This window comes from Xiphophorus maculatus, chromosome 10, assembly GCF_002775205.1.
Source record: "Xiphophorus maculatus strain JP 163 A chromosome 10, X_maculatus-5.0-male, whole genome shotgun sequence".
Taxonomy (NCBI): domain Eukaryota; kingdom Metazoa; phylum Chordata; class Actinopteri; order Cyprinodontiformes; family Poeciliidae; genus Xiphophorus; species Xiphophorus maculatus.
The window spans coordinates 21,062,004-21,081,233 of record NC_036452.1 but is presented as its reverse complement, the minus strand read 5'-3'; the positions used below and the strand labels follow the sequence as shown (position 1 = coordinate 21,081,233).

Sequence of the window (19,230 nt, the reverse complement as noted above, 5' to 3'; positions counted from 1 at the left end):
TACAAACGACCCATCACACCACCCATGTCCTGGTGCAGTCTTTGGTCATCTCCCACCATGACGACCGCCAGGCTCTCCTAACTGGTCTCTGAAGACCAGCCTGTGCTTTGACATATCTGCCAATGGCACATTTGGTCTTCAGTCAGCCTAAAGGAGAATAAGTGTGTTCCTTGAGCTGCACTTTCTACCTTTAGCTATCCGTACGTATTTCAAGTAACTAGTGTTGGCCTGCAAAGTGGTTAATGGAAAAGATTTTCTCGACCTGACTGTTCTCGCAAAGGTTAGTGTCATAACTTACTCCGGTTGTCAAGGGCTTGAAAGCTAGCAGTGTCTTTGCCGCACTCAAAACACTTCAGACTCTATGATGCAGTGTTAATACAAAGTTGTATCAGAACTGGGGGGTCACTGTCTATCGTCAAGAAACTCTTGCAGACCTAGCTGAAGAGCTAGCCTTAAAAAGCTCATCGTTAGCTCTGACGTTACCTGCATTGTTCCATCCTCACCTTCAAGTCGCCTCGGATAAAAACATCTGCCAAATGTAAAAACATAACCAGCTTTCTTTTGTTGTTGCCTATTTATAATATTTCAGGCCTATTTGTATGACTGTATGGAAAAACTTGATGTGCTTTCCTAATAAATGAGTTTTTTGTGTTCCTTGTGTTTGAAGCTCGACATGAAAGTTTCTAGGTGGTGGTCGGGTAAAAATGGGATAGCTGTTAGCATTTTATTGCTTACAGCTATTGGGAATGCAAGCCCATATTAATATATTTTCATCTGCTTTATTCGTTTAAATGCTGAGCTTTTCCTGAGTTGCCATAAAATCTCAGTCAATGCGTTTGTCTAGGAAAGAGACTGTTAACCACTCAAAGTCTGGGTAACTCCCATTGTCGATGTGACGATAGTAAGTTGATGGCAGCAGTAGCTCAGATGATGACCCCTTCAGTGAAGGAATTTGGATATTTATGGGAAAGAAGTGATAGTTTAACTCAATAGCTAAACAGTGAAAAACCTAAATCATCTTTAGGAGTCCACTTCTGAAATTTTTTGCTTTTGGATTTGGTGTCATTTTCTATGTTGACTCTTTAACAATCATTTAGGAGGAGATTGTATGTAAAACTTCAACCATATTTGGCAAGTTGATGAATGCAGTGTGGGGTTGGGTCCTGCTTCGGTACCAAACTGGGCTCACTATGATGAGACAAAACGGGTTCTAACTGAACAGGGTGAACATTGAGCGAGATCCCATTTTAGTCATTTGAACCATAAAGGATGGAGGATTTGTAGCAATATGTAAATTTCTGACTTCTAGAAACCCCTGAAATCTCTGTCTGGCCAGCAATAACCTTTTAATTAGTCAAACGGAACTTTTCTTCAACACTTGGAAGCCTTTGTAGGTCACTCATAGTCGGGCCCTGCAGCAAGGTGGCCAAGTACTGCATCTGGTCATTCCTCTCTCTCTCTCTCTCTTTCTCTCTTTTTCTGGTCTGTTTGTGTACAAAAGTTAACGTGTCGAACTGGGGGCTGTGCAAACGTCCCAAATCTGACAGCGAGTCACAAAGCATCACATGTAAACCCGGCCGAACACGTGTCCTCGGCGCATCCCGCCTCATACCGTATGCATCCTGACTCTGCATGTCGACAGCTAGTCCTTTTGAAGTCGGATCACTTTCAGCTCCCAAACTGGGGTTCCTTCCCCCTCCACTTCTCACCTAATCCACCCCCAGGCTGCCGGGATCTTTAAAGACTATGTGAGTAATTGGCAGGTTTGTGTGTTGTTGGGGGGCGTGGGGTCGGGCTCTGCACCATTGATCTTAGTGTAATGAAACGATGTAAAGCTCTCGGGATACTGTAGACCTGCACACGGGGGGGAGGGATTACTGCTGATCTGAGAGCTCTTCTTTTGATGATTCACACACTGAACACTGGAGGAAGACAAGTGGGGGTGTGTTTGTGTGTGTACACTATACAGAATCTGTGTTTAAGAGAAAGCTCTGACCTTTTATCCTGTTTATTTCAATAGCAATGAAATATGTTTGCGTCTGCTCCCTGCTAGCAAGAGTCAAAATGTGCTTATTGATGCTTGAAATGGTAACGGCAGCCCTCTGTTCAGCTCACCGTCTCCACTTGAGTTGAGTGTTTCTTTCATTTTAGTGGACTACACATCATCCAGGAGAATACTCTGCTTTCAGTGTACTTAAAGATGGAGAGAACAATAGGCCCAGAGCAACTTTGCACTCAGTAGAGAGACATAGTGTTTGAAGCTTTTTGTTCATGGTGTTAGAACTCAGAGACCAGCAGAGCTGAAATGGAAAACACAGATTCGAGGTCTGTTCCCCTGTCGTTTGGTTGGTAGAATAAAAGATCTAAGATTTTTGTTTGTTGAAGGAAGCGTGAAAGGTGGAAGGCTGTCAGGATTGAGAACCTTCTGTGGGAATAAAAACGGTTCTTTCAACTGTGTGGTAGATGTAAGCTGGGTGATTACATCCAAACATTTACCAGAGAATGCTCAAATTCCATGTTTCAGATTGTGTTCAATTCAGTTTATGTCGCAACTATTTGCAACAAATGTCATCACAAGGCACTTTACAAAAGAAAAAAGCGTACATGCGTTCCAATCGATCCCAGTTTTCAATCAGAATACTTCCTGTTTTTCTTAATAGAAACCACTGTATCCTGATCAGACTCCAACTTGACTTTTACACAAACCCACACTTAAACACTTAACTTCCCTGCCTGGTTCTGCTCACACATCATCAGGATTAACAGGATAATGACAGAAAATCAAACTATTCATCATCATCCGTGAACAGAAAATTACACAAGATTGAAAGTTAATGAAGTCCTTAGCAGGGCACTCTTGGACCCCTCTGGACTCATTATTTAGTATCTTGTCCTTCAGATAGTTTTAACTAGAAAAAGCCCATCTTTCAAGGAACACAAAATAACAAATTAAGCCCCTTTCCTCTTGTTAAGCAGATTCTACAAGTGTGTAGAGGAAATGATTGTATTTCCATTCATCCATCCAACCAGCCTCTCTCTCACAGGGAGTCTCTCTCTCACCAGGGAGACTCTCTCTCACCAGGGAGACGTCCTAACTAGAGCCAAACAGTTCCTCTGAGATAGTTTAAAGTTGTCCTGCTGGAAGGAGAATATTTGTGGATTGTTGATTTCTTGGGTCATAATCGATATCTAGTTTGAACTTTTCTCAATGACTCCGTTACAGATATTTCAGTTGTAAAAGAAAACTGTTTAGCTATTTTCATGGCAGTAAAATCTTGCAACTCATTTCAGCATTAAGTATTAAATTGTTCCCTTGACATAAACTAGATGTTTTCTTCACTCCTGATGAGAGATGTTAAAGGACGCCAGATTGTTCTGTGTTCACTTCATGTTTTTTATGTTGGTCAGTTGGTTGGTTTAAGGTTTTAGATTTTTATTTCTACGTAGCAAAAAACTCAAAATCTTACCGAGTATTTTTGGTCTAGTTTCTTGTGCAAATAACCTACAGATGACTTTTCAGGACACTATTGGAGGTTGTTTTAAGTCTGTTATATCTTGCTGAAAAGTCACTTGTAAGTTAGTTTTGTCTTATTTTATGCGTACGAAGATATTTGCATTAGAAACTAGACCAAAAAATACTTGGTAAAACTGTGTATTTGCAGTGTAAAACATTTCAAAGGACTATATATGACTTCCTTTTACTACACAGGGTGGGCCATAGGTTTCCATACATAGAAAAAATAAACATTTTATATTGGACAACCGTTTTTATTTTTGTGGGACTCTAATCGCTGCACGTCTCGGACCACTTTGTGGTTGATCTGCAACATTTCCACTTTTCTGAAACTTGCAAATACGTTTTGCCACAGTGTTGTGTGCGACGCTCGTTCCATGTTTCCTGTTAAAGTTTTGTGCAACCATGCAACTGCTTCCCGATCCAGCCATCAGTATAATTTCAATTCTTTGCTCTTTTTTCAAACGCGTCTTCTTGGGTATCTGAAATATAAAAGAAATATACATTTTACATTCTCCCATGTATGGAAACGTATGGCCCACCCTGTAGATTCTAGCACTGTTTTGTATTAATCTATTTATCACTATCTATTATCTATCACATGAAATCCATTGAAGTTTTTGAGGTTGGATTATTTTTTCAAGGCACTAAATGGTGTCTTGGAAACGCTGAGCTGAGGAAAGGTTTTGCATATTTCTCTTTTCTCTTAAGATTCCACCACAGTGATGTCTATCCTTCTTTCAGACATCACTAAATTTAAAAAAGATATTTTACTTTCTCCTTAGTACTCTGTGATAAAAGCTCAGTACAGCTATTTAAAGGAAATGACACTGCGAGATTATTAGGCCATATTTTTGTCAGAGTAATTGGCATCCTGAGGTAGAGTTTTTTTTTCTTTTCTTTCTGGGTTTAATTTTGTTGCACCTTTCGCCACAGTGCCAACAAACTGTCAAATTGCTCCCTAATCAGCTTCAGGTAAACATGGAATCGATGGCTGAATGTGAACCCAAACCTAAACATTATGAACACACAGTGCCGCCTCCTCCTCATCAGTAGAAAGTATTGCCAGGGCTGACATATTAAAATACACATTGTTCAACCAAGGCTGCCGCTGAAAAAGAAAAAAAACAAACAAACAACTCTTCCAGGAAATCTTATTTTGGTTCTTATCCACTGGTGCCAAACCTTAACCTCATTTTATTTATGTGTGTCTGGCTTGAACTGCTTATGCAAGCAGAGAACAGCTGGAAAGTAGTTATACAAAGAACAAATAGCAGATAATGTGAAGTTTTCAGTGTTTCAACCATTTAATATTACAAATAGATTTATTGGACACCCAGAAATTGTAACCAAGATAACAAAACTCCACTGAGAAGCTTTGTTTAGGACTTATTATTGACACAAAGGTTAAAACAAAGCAGAAAAGGGGGAAATGTGTTTAATCTTCTTTTAGATTAAACAGCTTTTTTGATTTGTGAAAGTGGGGGGAAAAACATGTAAAATCTTGCACTGTATTGTTTTCCATGATCAAACACACCAAAGAAACTTTTACATAATGTAGCACTATTTGATGTTTATAATGTAACAGTACTTAATGCACTGAAGGACTAAATAGCTTCTGACATCAGAAAAACTAAATTCGTCTGCTAGAGCTGTCGTCAGAAATCAATAAAACAATACAAGAGAGTAACTGTTTTCAATACTATGTATTTTTTAAAGAAGAAAATTAAATAAACAATACAAAACACAAAACATACATGGAAACCAAAATACAATAAATATATACACAATACTGCAGTTGATGTTCTAATGTGCACAGAGTCCTTCACTTTTCCCCGCTTGGTCAACACAGTGTCTGACCGACACACATTTAAAAGTCCATAGTTTGTTTATCCAGAAACTTTAGGGAAAAATGTCCAAGCGCAATTCAGCTCTGATGGAAAGGGTGAATAATGGGTAGTGTGTCTGTGTAATAAGAAGGAGGGGAAAGTTCATGGACCATCAAACTCCTACCAGACCAGTATGGAGTGAAATTCGGTTCTCCTGGCTCCAGCCAGATCTTAGAAGCTCGCCATCCTTTAACCCCAAAAAGGGGAAATCACCTGGCCTGTATTAAAATAAACAGGACCAGTCAATTACCAGCCTGCTAGTTAACTAGACTTGTTTCCGTTGTACACATAAATAAATGCAATTATACATAAATAAATGCAATTATATCTACAATCAATTATTTAAGACAAAGATATTTAACATTTATCACATCATCTTAAACACATATGTTGCATTTAAAAGTTAGATTGTGTGTTTGATGATCACACAATTTGGCTATCACCATCAATATGTCAACCAAACAAAACATTCATGTTCACTACTCACCAATTCCTTTTAAAGATCAGTGCATGGCAGCTTCATGGCTCCAAGCTCACTGGATATTCAGATCTACATGGTTTATATTGTGAGTTTTTTAAACAAAGTGCATACAAACAAAGAAAGAACCAATTGTTTGACAGCACAAACCTGCAGCTCCTTTGTCTCCAGCTCTCCCTCTCACAGCTGATTGGGAAAGCTGGAGCAGGCCTGAAAAACCTACTTCAGGTGCAGTGATTGGCTGATTGCACTGTGTGACTGACTGTCACTCTAACCAATGAAGTAGCAAAGGTGGGACTAAGGCAGTTTTTACCCTGGGTTACACTTCTTACACTTGAAAACACGTTGTGTGTAACTGAGGTGAGATGACTGCGTCTTTAATTGGTAAATATTCTGCCAACTTTAGCTTTCTGGCTTTTATTTTCTAGAAACAATTGAATGTTACCCTGCAGTCATGATGGAAGCTACCTGCACTCTAAAAGTCTAAAATAGCTTTGCTATATGACTTTATGAATCTATCTCAGGGCTTTCATCCACTCTTCTAGACAACTTTAAGTTATAACTTTGGAGACGTTCTCTTAAGGGTCCACCACAGAATGATACAGTAGAATGGTCAGTCTATCAATTGATTAAGTGTTTTCTTTCAGATGGATAATAACTTTCAGAATTTGCAGCTGGTTCTGTAGCTTAAGAGTCAGATATACTGTATGTATTGAAATAGTCTATTAAAGAGATTTCCAAGTCCGTTCCTCAAAATCTACCATCCTGCAACTTTTACATGCATCCCTGCTTCAACACACCCCTGGTATATTTCATCACCTGCAATAAAATCCAGCTTTTTTTGACTGTTGTACAGCCTGGCCATCATTAATATGTTAAGTACAGCAAATAAACACTGAAAGAAAGCTACCAGGATTCCAGAAGCCATTGGCTCAAACTCAACTTTTCATGTTGTCAAAACTTCAAATATAAAAAGTATTATTATTTTGAAAGCCCCTTAAGGCAGAGTGATAGGGTGGTATTTCCTAACTGACCAGAACCCTGCTGCAAGTCACCCCGAGCAGAAACAAATCTCCTACCACAGTAGGAGGGATCAACCTCTGAATGTCTGTCTTTAGTCAGTAGCTGGAAGCGTTGCAGAGGCAGAGTGGGCTTCATGCTGACTGCACTTGCTTTTATTGTTGTTGTGGATTTTCAGATAGTTTTATGTCTCACGGTTTGGTACAAACCAAGTTTGATAGCTTCCCTAAGATTGTTTCACATTGAAAATGTACATCGGCAGTACTTGGATTGGAGTTGAGGGTGTTTTCACACCCGATAGTCCTGTAGATTTGATTCTATTGGGTTCCATAACAGCAACATTTTCAGCTGGTGTGGTTCGCTTTTGGAGTGGTCTCCAGTCCGTTTGCAATTTGAACTGCATTAGTGTTCACTTCAATCAGACAGACCTCGGCTTGTAGGCAAAACCGAGTTCACTTTGTTGGCCGGCATCAGAGTTTGCTTGCTTGTTCATACCTCCCCAAACGAACCAGACTTTCTAGGCAAACAAACTAGAGTTTGATTAAAGCAGACTAAACAGGGCTGGTGTAAATGCACCCTAAGTCTTCAATAATCTCCACACTAAGGAGTCTCCAAACCTGATGAGAAGGAAAACAAAAAGGCAGAAAATAGTATTAAAAAAAATAAAGGGTCAACACATGAAGCACGATTTAAGCAGAATACAAGTTCAAGAGAAAACACAAGATTCCATTGAGGCTGAAACTACTTGGACATGCTAGTTGCCATAGCTACTCATCTCTTTGCATTGACATTCTGTTCTGTCTCATCTCTTATACCGAAACATAGAAAACACACTTCACCCATCCCTTAATTGATGCATTGGAGTATTTCCAAGTGCATTTATTCAGTTTTCCACGTGAATTTAATTATGTCATACAAGCCGAAGAACTGGACCAATACTAATTGGATCTGGAGATACTACAGCAGTTTGTCTTTGTCTTTGCTAGTCCTGTTGGAGTTAAATCTGTCATTACTTTCTGTGGGTTAGAAGTACGCGGTTATGTTACTCTTCGTATCGCATTTCAAAAGGTTGCACCTAAAGGTTGAACGCAGCCCACAAATAAATGAGAAGCTTTCTAGAGAGAGTTGTGAGTGAGTGGAAACCAAAGACTCTAACGAGAGCAAAGGAACTCTGTAATTGGAAGGAGATGGATGGACTGAGATACCAGAAGAAAGCACACGAGTTGCTGATGATCAGAGAACAACAAATGCGTCTTTTGTCTTTCCCTTCACGAAACAATCCATCTTCTCTCACACAAGCCTTCATCCCCGACTCTCCTCTTCATCACCGCTATCTCCGTCTGTCGTCCCCTGTTTGTCCTTTTGTTCCCTTTTTCATTTCTTTCCCTAATCTTTGCTCTGTTTTCACCCGCAGGCGTGGCTGACGGAAATTCACGAGTACGCCCAGCAGGACGTGGTGGTCATGCTGCTGGGCAACAAGGTGAGGCCTTGTTGGCAACACTGGGAGGTGGATGGGCAGATGGACTCGGAGGGTGGCCGGGAAGGCTCATGGAGGAGAGAATGTGAGCGCCAAGGCGGACCCGTGAATGCAAACGGGTGACCAAACGGTGCAATAGGAGCAACAACACAGCAACTGTGGATTTCATAATAAAACTCTATTACATTCCAGGTTATCTTACAGAACTGGGGACAGGTGAACAAAAAAGAAAAGACTGTTCAATTAGATTCCTATACTGGTTTACTGGTCAGATAAAGGCGGATCACAATAAATAGGAAAATCATGAAGTTCATCTAGTTTGGTTGAAAAAAAATACTTTATAGTTGGGCTGGACGAGATGGGCTTAAACGTTTTAGCACAATACTTTTGTGAAAACGATAAAAGTGGCAAGAAAAAACCATCCATTTGTAATATGCTATAAAGAAGTGTCATTTGTATCACTAAGTTGTATATAGTAACTGAATTTAGTCATATTTTTTAATATATATTTATATAAACTATTGATATAATAGAAAACTTTATTTCGGACTCAAGAACCAGCTTTAAAGAAAAAGAAAAGAACAATCCACTAAACAAATATGCTTAACGGTGATCATCTAAAAATGAAATTGCGTAACACGTAATGACTGGGAAAACAAGAAAAAATAAATACATTTATTCATTAATTGGAATTTACTGTGGCAATAAATAAAATTCTTATCATGATAAGAAGCGTATCACGATAAATGATAAACATTACGATAAATGTCCAGCTCTACTTTACACTATATTCACTCAGGAATTAGTACTTTAATCTAAGTGAGCAGGTGCAGCTGGAAGATGAAAGCTTCTCAACAGAACAAAGCATCCAGTTCTCTAAAATGTCTGCACTCATTTTGAATTTGATAAAACTCAGTGGAGCATCACCAGCAGAGGGCGCCATAAACCATCACCTTCTATGGAAACTTCACTCTGGGCCTAAAGAAAGTCGGTTCTGTGCCTCTAAAGATCTGGAACATTGATTTGAAAAAGAGATGGAAATTTGACCTTAATTCAAAAATGGACAAACGGCAACAGAGCAACCTGAGCCTATAGACACCGTCCTGGAGACACCTGTTGGTAGCAGCTACAAATGGCAACAAATACAAAAAAAAAATTTCTTGACGATAACTTGACCAAGAAATTACAGTGATAAACAGTAATATTGTTTTATAATATTTTCAGCTAATAATAATTGTGGCTTAATAATGCAGGATAACTCTCTCAAAAACCAGTTAACCTTAATTTTGTACAGGACATGCCAGAGTGGAGCTGGAAGACATTTTAATAACTAAAATAAAACAACCAAAATCCATAAATAAAATGGTTAGGAAGTCTCTACACAAAATTCCCCTTCCAAAAATAGTCATCAGAATGGAAATGATTGAACTCATTTTAATTGATCATTGCAGCAGGCCTATGAGTGATGGCTCCTGAAGCTCTAACTGTTGCTGCATTCACATCTTTCTCAAGTGTTTTTTCCTTCCACTGAACCTTTCACAAGCTGTCCAGACAGCTTTTGTGGCTGTCTGGACAGTCAATTTGTGGAAATTGAAAGAGAATTTTAAATGCTCGTATTCTGTAAGCTAAAATATTCCAAAAATATTAACAAAACATTCCTACTTGAAATAAATTTTTTGAGTTTTACTGTTTGAGGCAAATTCTTGAAATAAAATGTTGTATTTGGTGATATTCAGATGTATTTATCTGCACCAGTTACACATACAGAATGTTGTTTGGTATTTTCTAAAATAAAATAAAAAGTTGAGTGTATGATTGCATATTATTCTCACGCCATGTCAGCGCCGAGTCTATCGGAGCAACCACATGTTGTCGTGTTTTCCAGGCTGACTCCACACATGACAGGGTGGTGAAGCGAGAGGAAGGAGAGAAGCTGGCCAAGGTGAGCCTTCTCCAATTCACACAAGAGCTTTCTGCCATGCTCCATCTTCTGGCACAAACACCCTCCGTCCTTAGTCTGTGTGTCCTTTCTTGATTATTCTGTTAAATTACACATTTGGTAGCCCTGCGTAATGTTGTTATTATCATAAACGGTGGCGCCTTGCTAAATGAATTATCCCGGCCGTTTCACTCAGAGAACCTCTGAGGATAAATTTGAATTCACGGGGAGCACTTTTCATCGACTCTGCTTGGAATAAAAGAAAAAAGAAAGCGAAAAATGGCTTGAGGTTAGAAATATTGACATGTTTTCAAAAAGAGGCTGAGTTATTGCCGCCAATTTCCAACTCCATCATGCCTCTGCAGGTATTTTAAACCCCAACCATCAAACGAAGTGTGCATTAATGAAAAACCTAATCATTTCCAGGGTTATTTTCTCCCCTCACTAGATTTCCGTCAGCATGCTAAAAGCAGTCGTGTTTTCTGTGCAGGAGTTTGGAGTGCCCTTCATGGAGACGAGCGCTAAATCAGGACTGAATGTGGAGTTGGCCTTCACTGCTGCGGCCAAGTGAGTCACACAAATACAGAATCCCAGCATGAGCCACACCAAGTCCAACGGTATCGCTAGTTTCATAGAAACGCTCGTTTGTTGCTGCTGTTGCCCCAGAGCGGCTGTACAGGTATTTATTCCATGGAAATCATCCTGCTGTTTCCTCCTGGTTCAGAGAAAATAAAGGAGCTTTAGTGATTAGGGACTTCATGTGAGTAGTGACCAGAAAACACCCCCCACCACCAGGGGGCAGCATGAGAACTGCTGGGATTCTTACCAGTATTTAAAGTCGTATTTGGTCCTCCATCAGAAAAACTTTGGTGCCCATTAATATGCCTGGAAGGCTTTTCACAGAAACACTCAAATTTAAACAACACCAGGACAGAATATGGAAGTTATGTTATGGTTGTCATGGTAAAGATGTTTAAAAACTTTAATGTGCTTAATATTGAGCTTAAAAGCGTAGAAACATTTTATTATCTCTACATTTATTCAGTGGCGTTGATCAAACTCCATGTTTGGTATGTAAACACTGTCTAGTGGTTGTTATGGAAACAGTTTGAACAGAACATGCCACTTTTTGCTCAGATTCTTAAACCGTGACTTTGGAGGATGTTTTAAATGTCTTTTTATTACAGGAATTCTTTAATCAAAAGCCACAAATCCATCTGGTTAAACTCATTCCTCCCTCTTTTAAATAGGCTTGATTCTTCATTGACTATATGACTGCAGGAAGAACTCTTCTACTAAAAGCCTTTTACTAGGGCTGGGTCTAACCGCGAGAATTTTGATTAATTAGTTACATAGATTTTATTTATTTTGAGCCATATAAAATCAAAGAAATGCATGTTATACATAGGTGGAAAAAAGCAGGAACAAACAAAAAATATGTACCTTATTGTTTGTATATTTACAATATATACAAACAGTAAGGTCAGGACATCGTGTTAGTCATCCAGCTCATGTTATATTTAATAATACTGTATTCAGACACACACAAGAACACCTTCAGCTCAGAAGAGTGGAAAGAGTGCAAACATATTTACTACAAACAATTTTAACGTATTAAAATGTTTTAAGTAACTAATCAGTCCTGGAACCTTTGTATTTGAGTGTTTCTGCTACGGCCATAAATCTGACACACTAGCAAGATCTGCGATGGATGACAAAGCTCCTTCTGTTGGTCTACTGCAGGTCAGGGTGGTATCAGATTGTTTTCAAAAAAACAATCTGATTGGACGCTGGTAGAGACTGTTGTGTTGAAGTTGTGCTAAAAGGAGTTAGCCTATCAGCAAAGCTGCTCAAGGCTATTTTAGCTCAATATGCTAATGTGCAGTAGCACATTAGCATCCACAGTTCATATTTCTAAAAAAAGATTTTCTCAAAAAAGTTCCATGACTCATAAGTTTTTCAGTTTCCAGAGGTGGGCGATTTTGAATATTTTGGTATTGATCCAATACCAAGTAAATACAGGCCCGTATCGCCAATACTGATACTTTTTTATTTATGTCTAATGTAGCATCAAACTTCTGACCAGTCAGTAGGGATTTTTATGGTTATTTATTTTCTTTGAATGATTTTGTTCCAATCTATGATGAAATTTGGACAGTTTATAGGCACCATATTAATATGACAAACAGTAACGATGTAAAAACGAAATTTTGAGTTGAGAAACCAACTTTATTTTATCTCATTAACTGAACAACACAAATCAAACTCTATGGGAAAAATAAGTCAAAAGCAGAGAGGGTACTATTTCAACTGCGTGTTTTTTCTTTATGTATAATGTCAGGCAGTTTGTGTGGGAGCCGTTTCCCTTTTATAGCCTCGTTATGGTAACAGGCTGGCATGCTGAGGCATTGCCAATAATAGACTCGCTGTCTGGTACACAATCCTTCTGCAAATACAGAATATCAAATTTGATCCGTTCATCTCCTCGTCCTCCAGCTCATGTTTGTTGCTTAATAACTTTGCGTCGCTCATCTATTTTGTCACAGTTAAATCTCCACTTTATCACTTTTTGTTATTCGCTCCGATCGCGTTAGGGTTGGGAAAGCAGCCAAAACAGGGCAGGGGAATGTAATGTGTATATTAGTGAGAATAAATAACCCAATTTTTATTCAAATTTTTAGCTAATATACTGCTCTAATATCACAGCAGTAATCAAAACATTCATTTCTGTGTCGACAAAAGCATCCAGCACTCCTTTTCAATATTAGGTTAAAAACTCATCAAGCTCCTGGTTTCCGCGTCTTAATGAGCTAATTTCCACGGTAACCACAGGTGGGTTGCTGGCACACGCCGCCAGATACAAACCCGGAGGGCTCAAAGGTTCAGGAGGTGATGGCATTAGTTTGAAATTATTACTTTTTTTTTTATGGCAGGTCAATAAAGGGAAGTGTGGAGGCTCCTAATGAGACACAAATCTAGCATGAAAGAAGCTCAAAATGACAACGAAGCAGCTCACAGGGGACGCAGATGGCTACAAAGAGAGGCAAACAGAGGAGAAAAGTGTTCTGTTATAATAACCAGATCGCTTTTATGCCACAGAATTATGAGGGGAGTTTCCATGCAAGCCGCTGAATCCTACACAAAGAACCACACAGCCTGCTTATTTACCGCTAAAGAACAAACCACTTCAATGTTTTAACTAACTTAGGCTGCGTTCACACTGCAGACTGAACTGACCCAATTCCGATATTTTGTCAAATCGGATTTTTTTTTTGCTGGGGCTGTTCACACTGCCACACATATGCGACCTGTATGTGTTCTGCAGTCTGAACGGGCAAAGGACCTGAAAGTGTCCCGCATGCGCAGTAGAGGGCGCAACAGCGTCAGCGTTCTCGGTGTTCTGCCAACCGCTATAAAAAGAAGAAGTGCTCGGTGTTTGTGGACGTAAACATGGAGGCTAATGGTGGAGCATAGCTTACATATTTGAAGTTGTTGTCCGACCGGAGTAGCATATTAACAACTTAATCCTCATTATAATCCCGTCCCGCTTGCGCGTATCATGGCGCAGAAGAGTGAGATTTGTCCAGTGTCAGTGACGTTCAGTTTGGATGAATGCGACCTGAACGTTAGGTCGCATTTGAATCTGATACGTATCGGATATGGGTCGCATTGGAAAAGAATCCGACCTGTGCTGTCCAGACTGTCATGAAAAGATCAGATACAGGTCGCATTACGTAAAAAAAAAAAAAATCTGAATTGGGTCACTTCAGCCTGCAGTGTGAACTCAGCCTTACTGATTCACTACCTTACATTGACCTTACAGCCAATACATTCAGGTCATGGAGTTTAGTTCAAAATAAAAATAACTTCAAAAATAGACGGATACAAATACGGAATGGAGGCCAAATAGATAATCAAAGCAATATAAACTAGACTATTATGAAAAGCATTCTACAAAAGGACATGAACTTCAATATATTAAGCAACATATAAGGAAATACATCCACAGTCAATACAGCTCAATTTAGGCTCAAGATGAATCACTGAGTAGAGCTGTTTTAATGTAAATAAGTTCTTAAAGCTGTATTAGCATGATGAGACATTTTTCCCTAAAACAAATGAGTGGTCCAGACAAAGTACAGATGTTGTTCCAGAAACTTTCATACAGGTCATGGTTGGAGACAAATGAGCAGATTTTACGTAGAAAATCTTCATGTAGTCAAGTTAGGTTAAAGTGGCCATCTTTGACTGATTCCAAATGAAATTGACTGAGTGTGTTAAGAAATGTGGAAAGCGTTCAGTATCATTTTCTAACTTACTATACTTGTTTGAAAAGCAGTGATAAGAAGCTTACTTTTTTGTTTTTTAATTCCCCTTTATGCTATTCTTCAATATAGCGTTATATCAAAAATACATACGACAGTATATATTAAACCAATATCTTGCATACAAAACATAAATTTGAAGTAAATATGTGTATATTTATCTGAATCATCTAAGAATATCCCATATTATTTTGCTGTTTGTGTAGCCATCTTCCGTATAACTGTTGAGAAATATTTGTTTCAGCCTTTATTTTTGAATATATTTAATTACTCTAGTCATACAATTCTAAATGTGCTTTTATTCTTTAAACTCATATTTCCCCTTAAATCACATACTCCTTCAACTTCCTGCTTTTCCACTAACTTGGGATTATTGAAAATGCACAAATGATCGAGATCTTTGCAGAAAACCTACGAACACGTAATCGTGTTCACTGACTCCGTTTGTGTGGGTGTGTGCGTGTGTGTGTGGGTGTGTGTGCGTGTGTGTGTGTGTGTGTGTGTGTGTGATCACCAGAGAGCTGAAGCACCGGACCATGAAGGAACCAGACGAGCCAAAGTTCCAGCTGCAGGAGTACGTGGACAAAGAAATGAGGGTCGCTGGCTGCTGCCGGACCTAGACCACACCCGGTGTGTTGATCATGTTGGTACTGAACGCAGCGAAAGAAAGCAGGGATCTTATTATTATTATTATTATCGATAATATTATTATCATTAAACTACACAATAAGCTAGAGTGTGCGTGTGCCTGGGAATGACCCTCTCACTTTCTGAGTGATTATAAGGCCAACCTGCTCTCCCATAACTCACCCATCTGCTGCAACTGTGAATGTAAATGAACTTGTGCATGTCCACACACACAAATACACACACACGCCAATACACACCCATGCCTACACCTACACACACACACACACACACGTTTCAGCTCAGTTCACTGCCTGCAGAATCTATGTTGCTCAGATTTTCACATGTGATGTACATATTTTAAAAATGACGACTAATTTTGTTTTTTGGGAGCTTTGTGGTTTGTTAGAGCGTTAGAGCAGAACTCGGCGGTCATGATGTTGTAGTTTATCAAATCAACAGAATCGGATCAAACTCACTGATGCAGCTAATTAGCCATTTCTAAAGTCACTGTGTCCTCTTCTTGTACAGTATCTAGCCTGTTTTATTGATATGTGTGAAACTTGATCTGAGCCTTCGTCCGTATATATGTGCTCTACATTTCATATTTGAAGACGTGTGATGAGATTCGACACTAAACGGTATTCAGTTTCCATGTAATTTTGACCCGATATGAAATGTAAAGAAGCGCATCATCAGCAAAAGACTGTACTCTGCACTTTATCCCAACAACACAGAGGATTTTCAGGAGATATCCAACTTATTCATGATGGCTTCAAATGCTTTGAGTGTATTTTTATGGCCATAAAGTTCGCCACTGCAAAGTAAATGACTGGGTAATCTGTGTAAAGGTTCACTGTAATAAAAAATGTCTGATTTCAAACCCCTTTCATTAACCTCTGTGGAAATGACTTTAATATTTCACTTGGTCTACTTTACCCACCGTCATGGAACCTGTAGAATAGACTGGAATAAAGTCGTCATAAAGCATCAACTTAAAGTTTAGGCTACGTTCACACAGCAGGTACTGATGATCAATTCATATTTTTTTTTTATGTTTTTCTTTTTTGCGAAAAAGAACTGATACCACAAATTAATTACGACCTCAATCAGACTTCAGTGTGAACGGTCTGTGACCCCGAAGCGACGCGCACGCACAGAAAAGGAACGTCTAACTAAGACGTCCAACCGCAGCTCACCGTTTACAGAGGTAATAATAAATGCCGTCATGTATGTTTAAATTTTAAAATTATTCTGCAAAGGGAGATGACAGCATTGTCACAGAATCATAATAGGTTGAAGTAAGCTAATAAAAAGAAGTCACAACTAATAGCAACGGCGTTCAGCAGAACATTGAGTGCGACGTCTGTGGAGGAATCGGTTTGGATGTGGAGTCAGAAGTCAGAGTGGTGAGATTGTGATGCGCTTCACTGATACACACGTCTTTCATAATAGCAGAACTAGAATCTTCCATCATTGTTTACATCACAGTTTACCACGTCTGGCTTCTTCTGGTGCAGAATTAAGACACCAGAATGACATCAAAGGTGGATAAAATGCGACGTGACGGTTCAGTCTGTAGATGCCGTGAAAACAATCGGATGCATATCTGATTTAGTGCCACATGTGGAACAGATCAAATTTTTTTTGTAGGGTGACAGTGTCTGAATTGGACTGTTCAGTGTTTGACATGAGTCGCATACGGGGGAAAAAAAGTCCGATTTGGGTCGGATCAGGCTGCTGTTTGAATGTAGCCTTGGAGTGCTGTGGTGTTTCATCAGTATAAAGCTCATGGAAATACTTCAGAAATATCTATATTTCTGAGTGACAGATCCTCTATCACAGCAGGTTTCTTCTACATTCCTGTTAGAGTCCAACGGCAGACCTCTTACTCATCAGATGTGGCTAAAACCTCTGGCATCTGCCCATATCCTTCCTAAAACAAAAGATATTCACTTTTAGTGAATCAGATCCCAATTCAAATTTGACTCCTGATGATGCTGGACAGCTGAAATGAAAGCCAAGGCATTAGTGGCTGCTTTCAGACTGGCTTTAAGAATTGTTAATGTCCATTACCATAGTTTCTAGATTCTTTCAGTTTTTTATACAATGTAGACATGTTGGTTTTTTTTTTTGTTCCTCTTAGTGGATGAGATCAACCTGTAACCAGATTCACTAAAGTAACAGCTGGAATAGTGAAGGTTCCTCGCTTTAAGGAATGTTTGTTTCTGCTTTTATCTCCAGCTGAGTGTTTTTCACGGATGAAGTCGATCTTTGTAAAATCAGTGCTGGATGACGGTTGATTTCAAGTTGAAAGACACTTGGCTTTGTTCTTCAGATGCATCAAAAAAGATGCCTTCATGTTTATTCTTTTCAGATGATTAAAGCACTTTTTGTGTACATGACAGATTTTTTTTTTCTGAATATGAAAGAGGGAAATAACTTAACTTGTGGTCTTGTAATTTGTATCTTGCAATTATTTATATTGTAAATTGTGTTCAAGAATAAATTCTGTCAGATTCTTCCTGTGAATCGTTGGTGCCATCTTCTGGTAGCAGACCGGAATTACAGATTTTTCTGGGACAAATTGTTTCTGCATCCTGGAGAAAAATAGATGATTAATTGATTTTATGGTACCAGCAGGGTGAAAAACCAAACTACTAAATAAATTAGTAGGTAGTAGATCAGCAAATATAAACCCTTATATAGAATTAAGCTGAACTGGAGAAAGACGAAAATGTACTCTTCTAAAAGCTGAAACTTTTGGAGGGTTTTAAGTCAAGAACAATTTTTTAAAATCATGTTTTATTCCTGCTGACAGATATCATTTGTAGCTAATTTAAAAGATATTTGTACTCATCACTGAACCAGTCTCACCGGTTATCAAAAGTCAAACCAGTCTTGGCTTGCCAACAATTTATTTTCATCTAAAGATTTGTTTTTAATCTTTTCAGGAACTTTAATGCTGCATTTAAAGTAGATGACACATTATGGAATTTTTATTAATTAATATAATAAAGTAAAAATGTAAAGTAGAAAAGGTTTTCTAAAAGTTGCAGAGGACAAACAACGTGGACCAGTGACATAAACTATCCTGCTTCTAAACACACCAGCTTGTTTCCATCCACCTGTGATGCAAGTTGACTTATTGCGTGAATAAACTTATTCACCAGTGATTTTTTTTTTTTTTTTTACATTAGCAGAATATTGACAAAGTTTTGCGCATATTTGTAATGGAAGTGCAGCTAAAGTGTAATTATGTCCAATGCTGACGCTACCCATGAATCTAACAGGAAGTAGAAACATTTCAGCGTTTTGTGCCTCTGGTAAGGCACAGACCCAGAACATATTCAGCAGATGTGTTTCCATCTCCCCTTTTGCGCATTGACTCTTTTTGGGAAAGATCCTAAAACCACCTCAAAGAAGCGTCAACTTTTTTTTTTGTGCAAAATTTAGGACGTTTTTTTCTAACCATTTCTAATGCGAGACTTCAAAATGCGCATAAAAATCCTTGATGGAAGGCACGGCTACTGAGAAACTAAAAGACAGAAGCTCTTTTGTATCAGAACTAAGCTGAATTTCAGTGCTGTCAGTAAGGCATCTTTCTTTTAATCCTATCTTGATGTAATTTATAGCCTCAGATTCACACTCATATTCCTTAAGTTCTCTAATGTCAGATCGTCCACAGAGCCACAGACGGCTGATGCTGAGAACGACGCAGCAGAGAGAGCCAGAAGGACGGACACGACGATGCACCAAAGGGCCAACCGAGACACCAGGAACAACAACGTTCAGTCGAGTCAGCAGAGTTTGACCCGCTTGTTTAAAAACTCGATTGCTGTCTTTAATTCACTCTGACCGTCTTCAATCAGTTTATTAACTGTGGCCTGAAATTGCTGTGGGATTCAGAGTTCTGCACATTATGCAATCAGTTCCCAGAAAGCTTGTTCTGATGTGGGAA

General features: G+C 38.9%; 1 protein-coding gene and 1 long non-coding RNA gene across 2 annotated transcripts in view; one reads left to right on the top strand and one right to left on the bottom strand.

The window, feature by feature from the left end:
- The window catches only part of LOC102218467 (ras-related protein Rab-26-like), an 83,952-nt gene extending 66,151 nt beyond the window's left edge, over positions 1-17,801 (top strand). Inside the window, exons 6-9 of the mRNA XM_005807346.2 lie at positions 8,316-8,381; positions 10,264-10,320; positions 10,808-10,884; positions 15,160-17,801. Of these exons, the coding sequence (XP_005807403.1) occupies positions 8,316-8,381; positions 10,264-10,320; positions 10,808-10,884; positions 15,160-15,262 (303 nt within the window). The 3' untranslated portion in view covers positions 15,263-17,801. The remainder of the gene's footprint in view (positions 1-8,315; positions 8,382-10,263; positions 10,321-10,807; positions 10,885-15,159) is intronic.
- On the bottom strand, positions 5,080-6,226 carry LOC111609882. Its single transcript, XR_002753395.1, has 3 exons — positions 6,032-6,226; positions 5,891-5,953; positions 5,080-5,621 (listed from the first exon to the last, which is right to left on the bottom strand). It is a non-coding gene; the product is annotated as an uncharacterized LOC111609882 (long non-coding RNA).
- Positions 17,802-19,230: the final 1,429 nt, after the last annotated feature.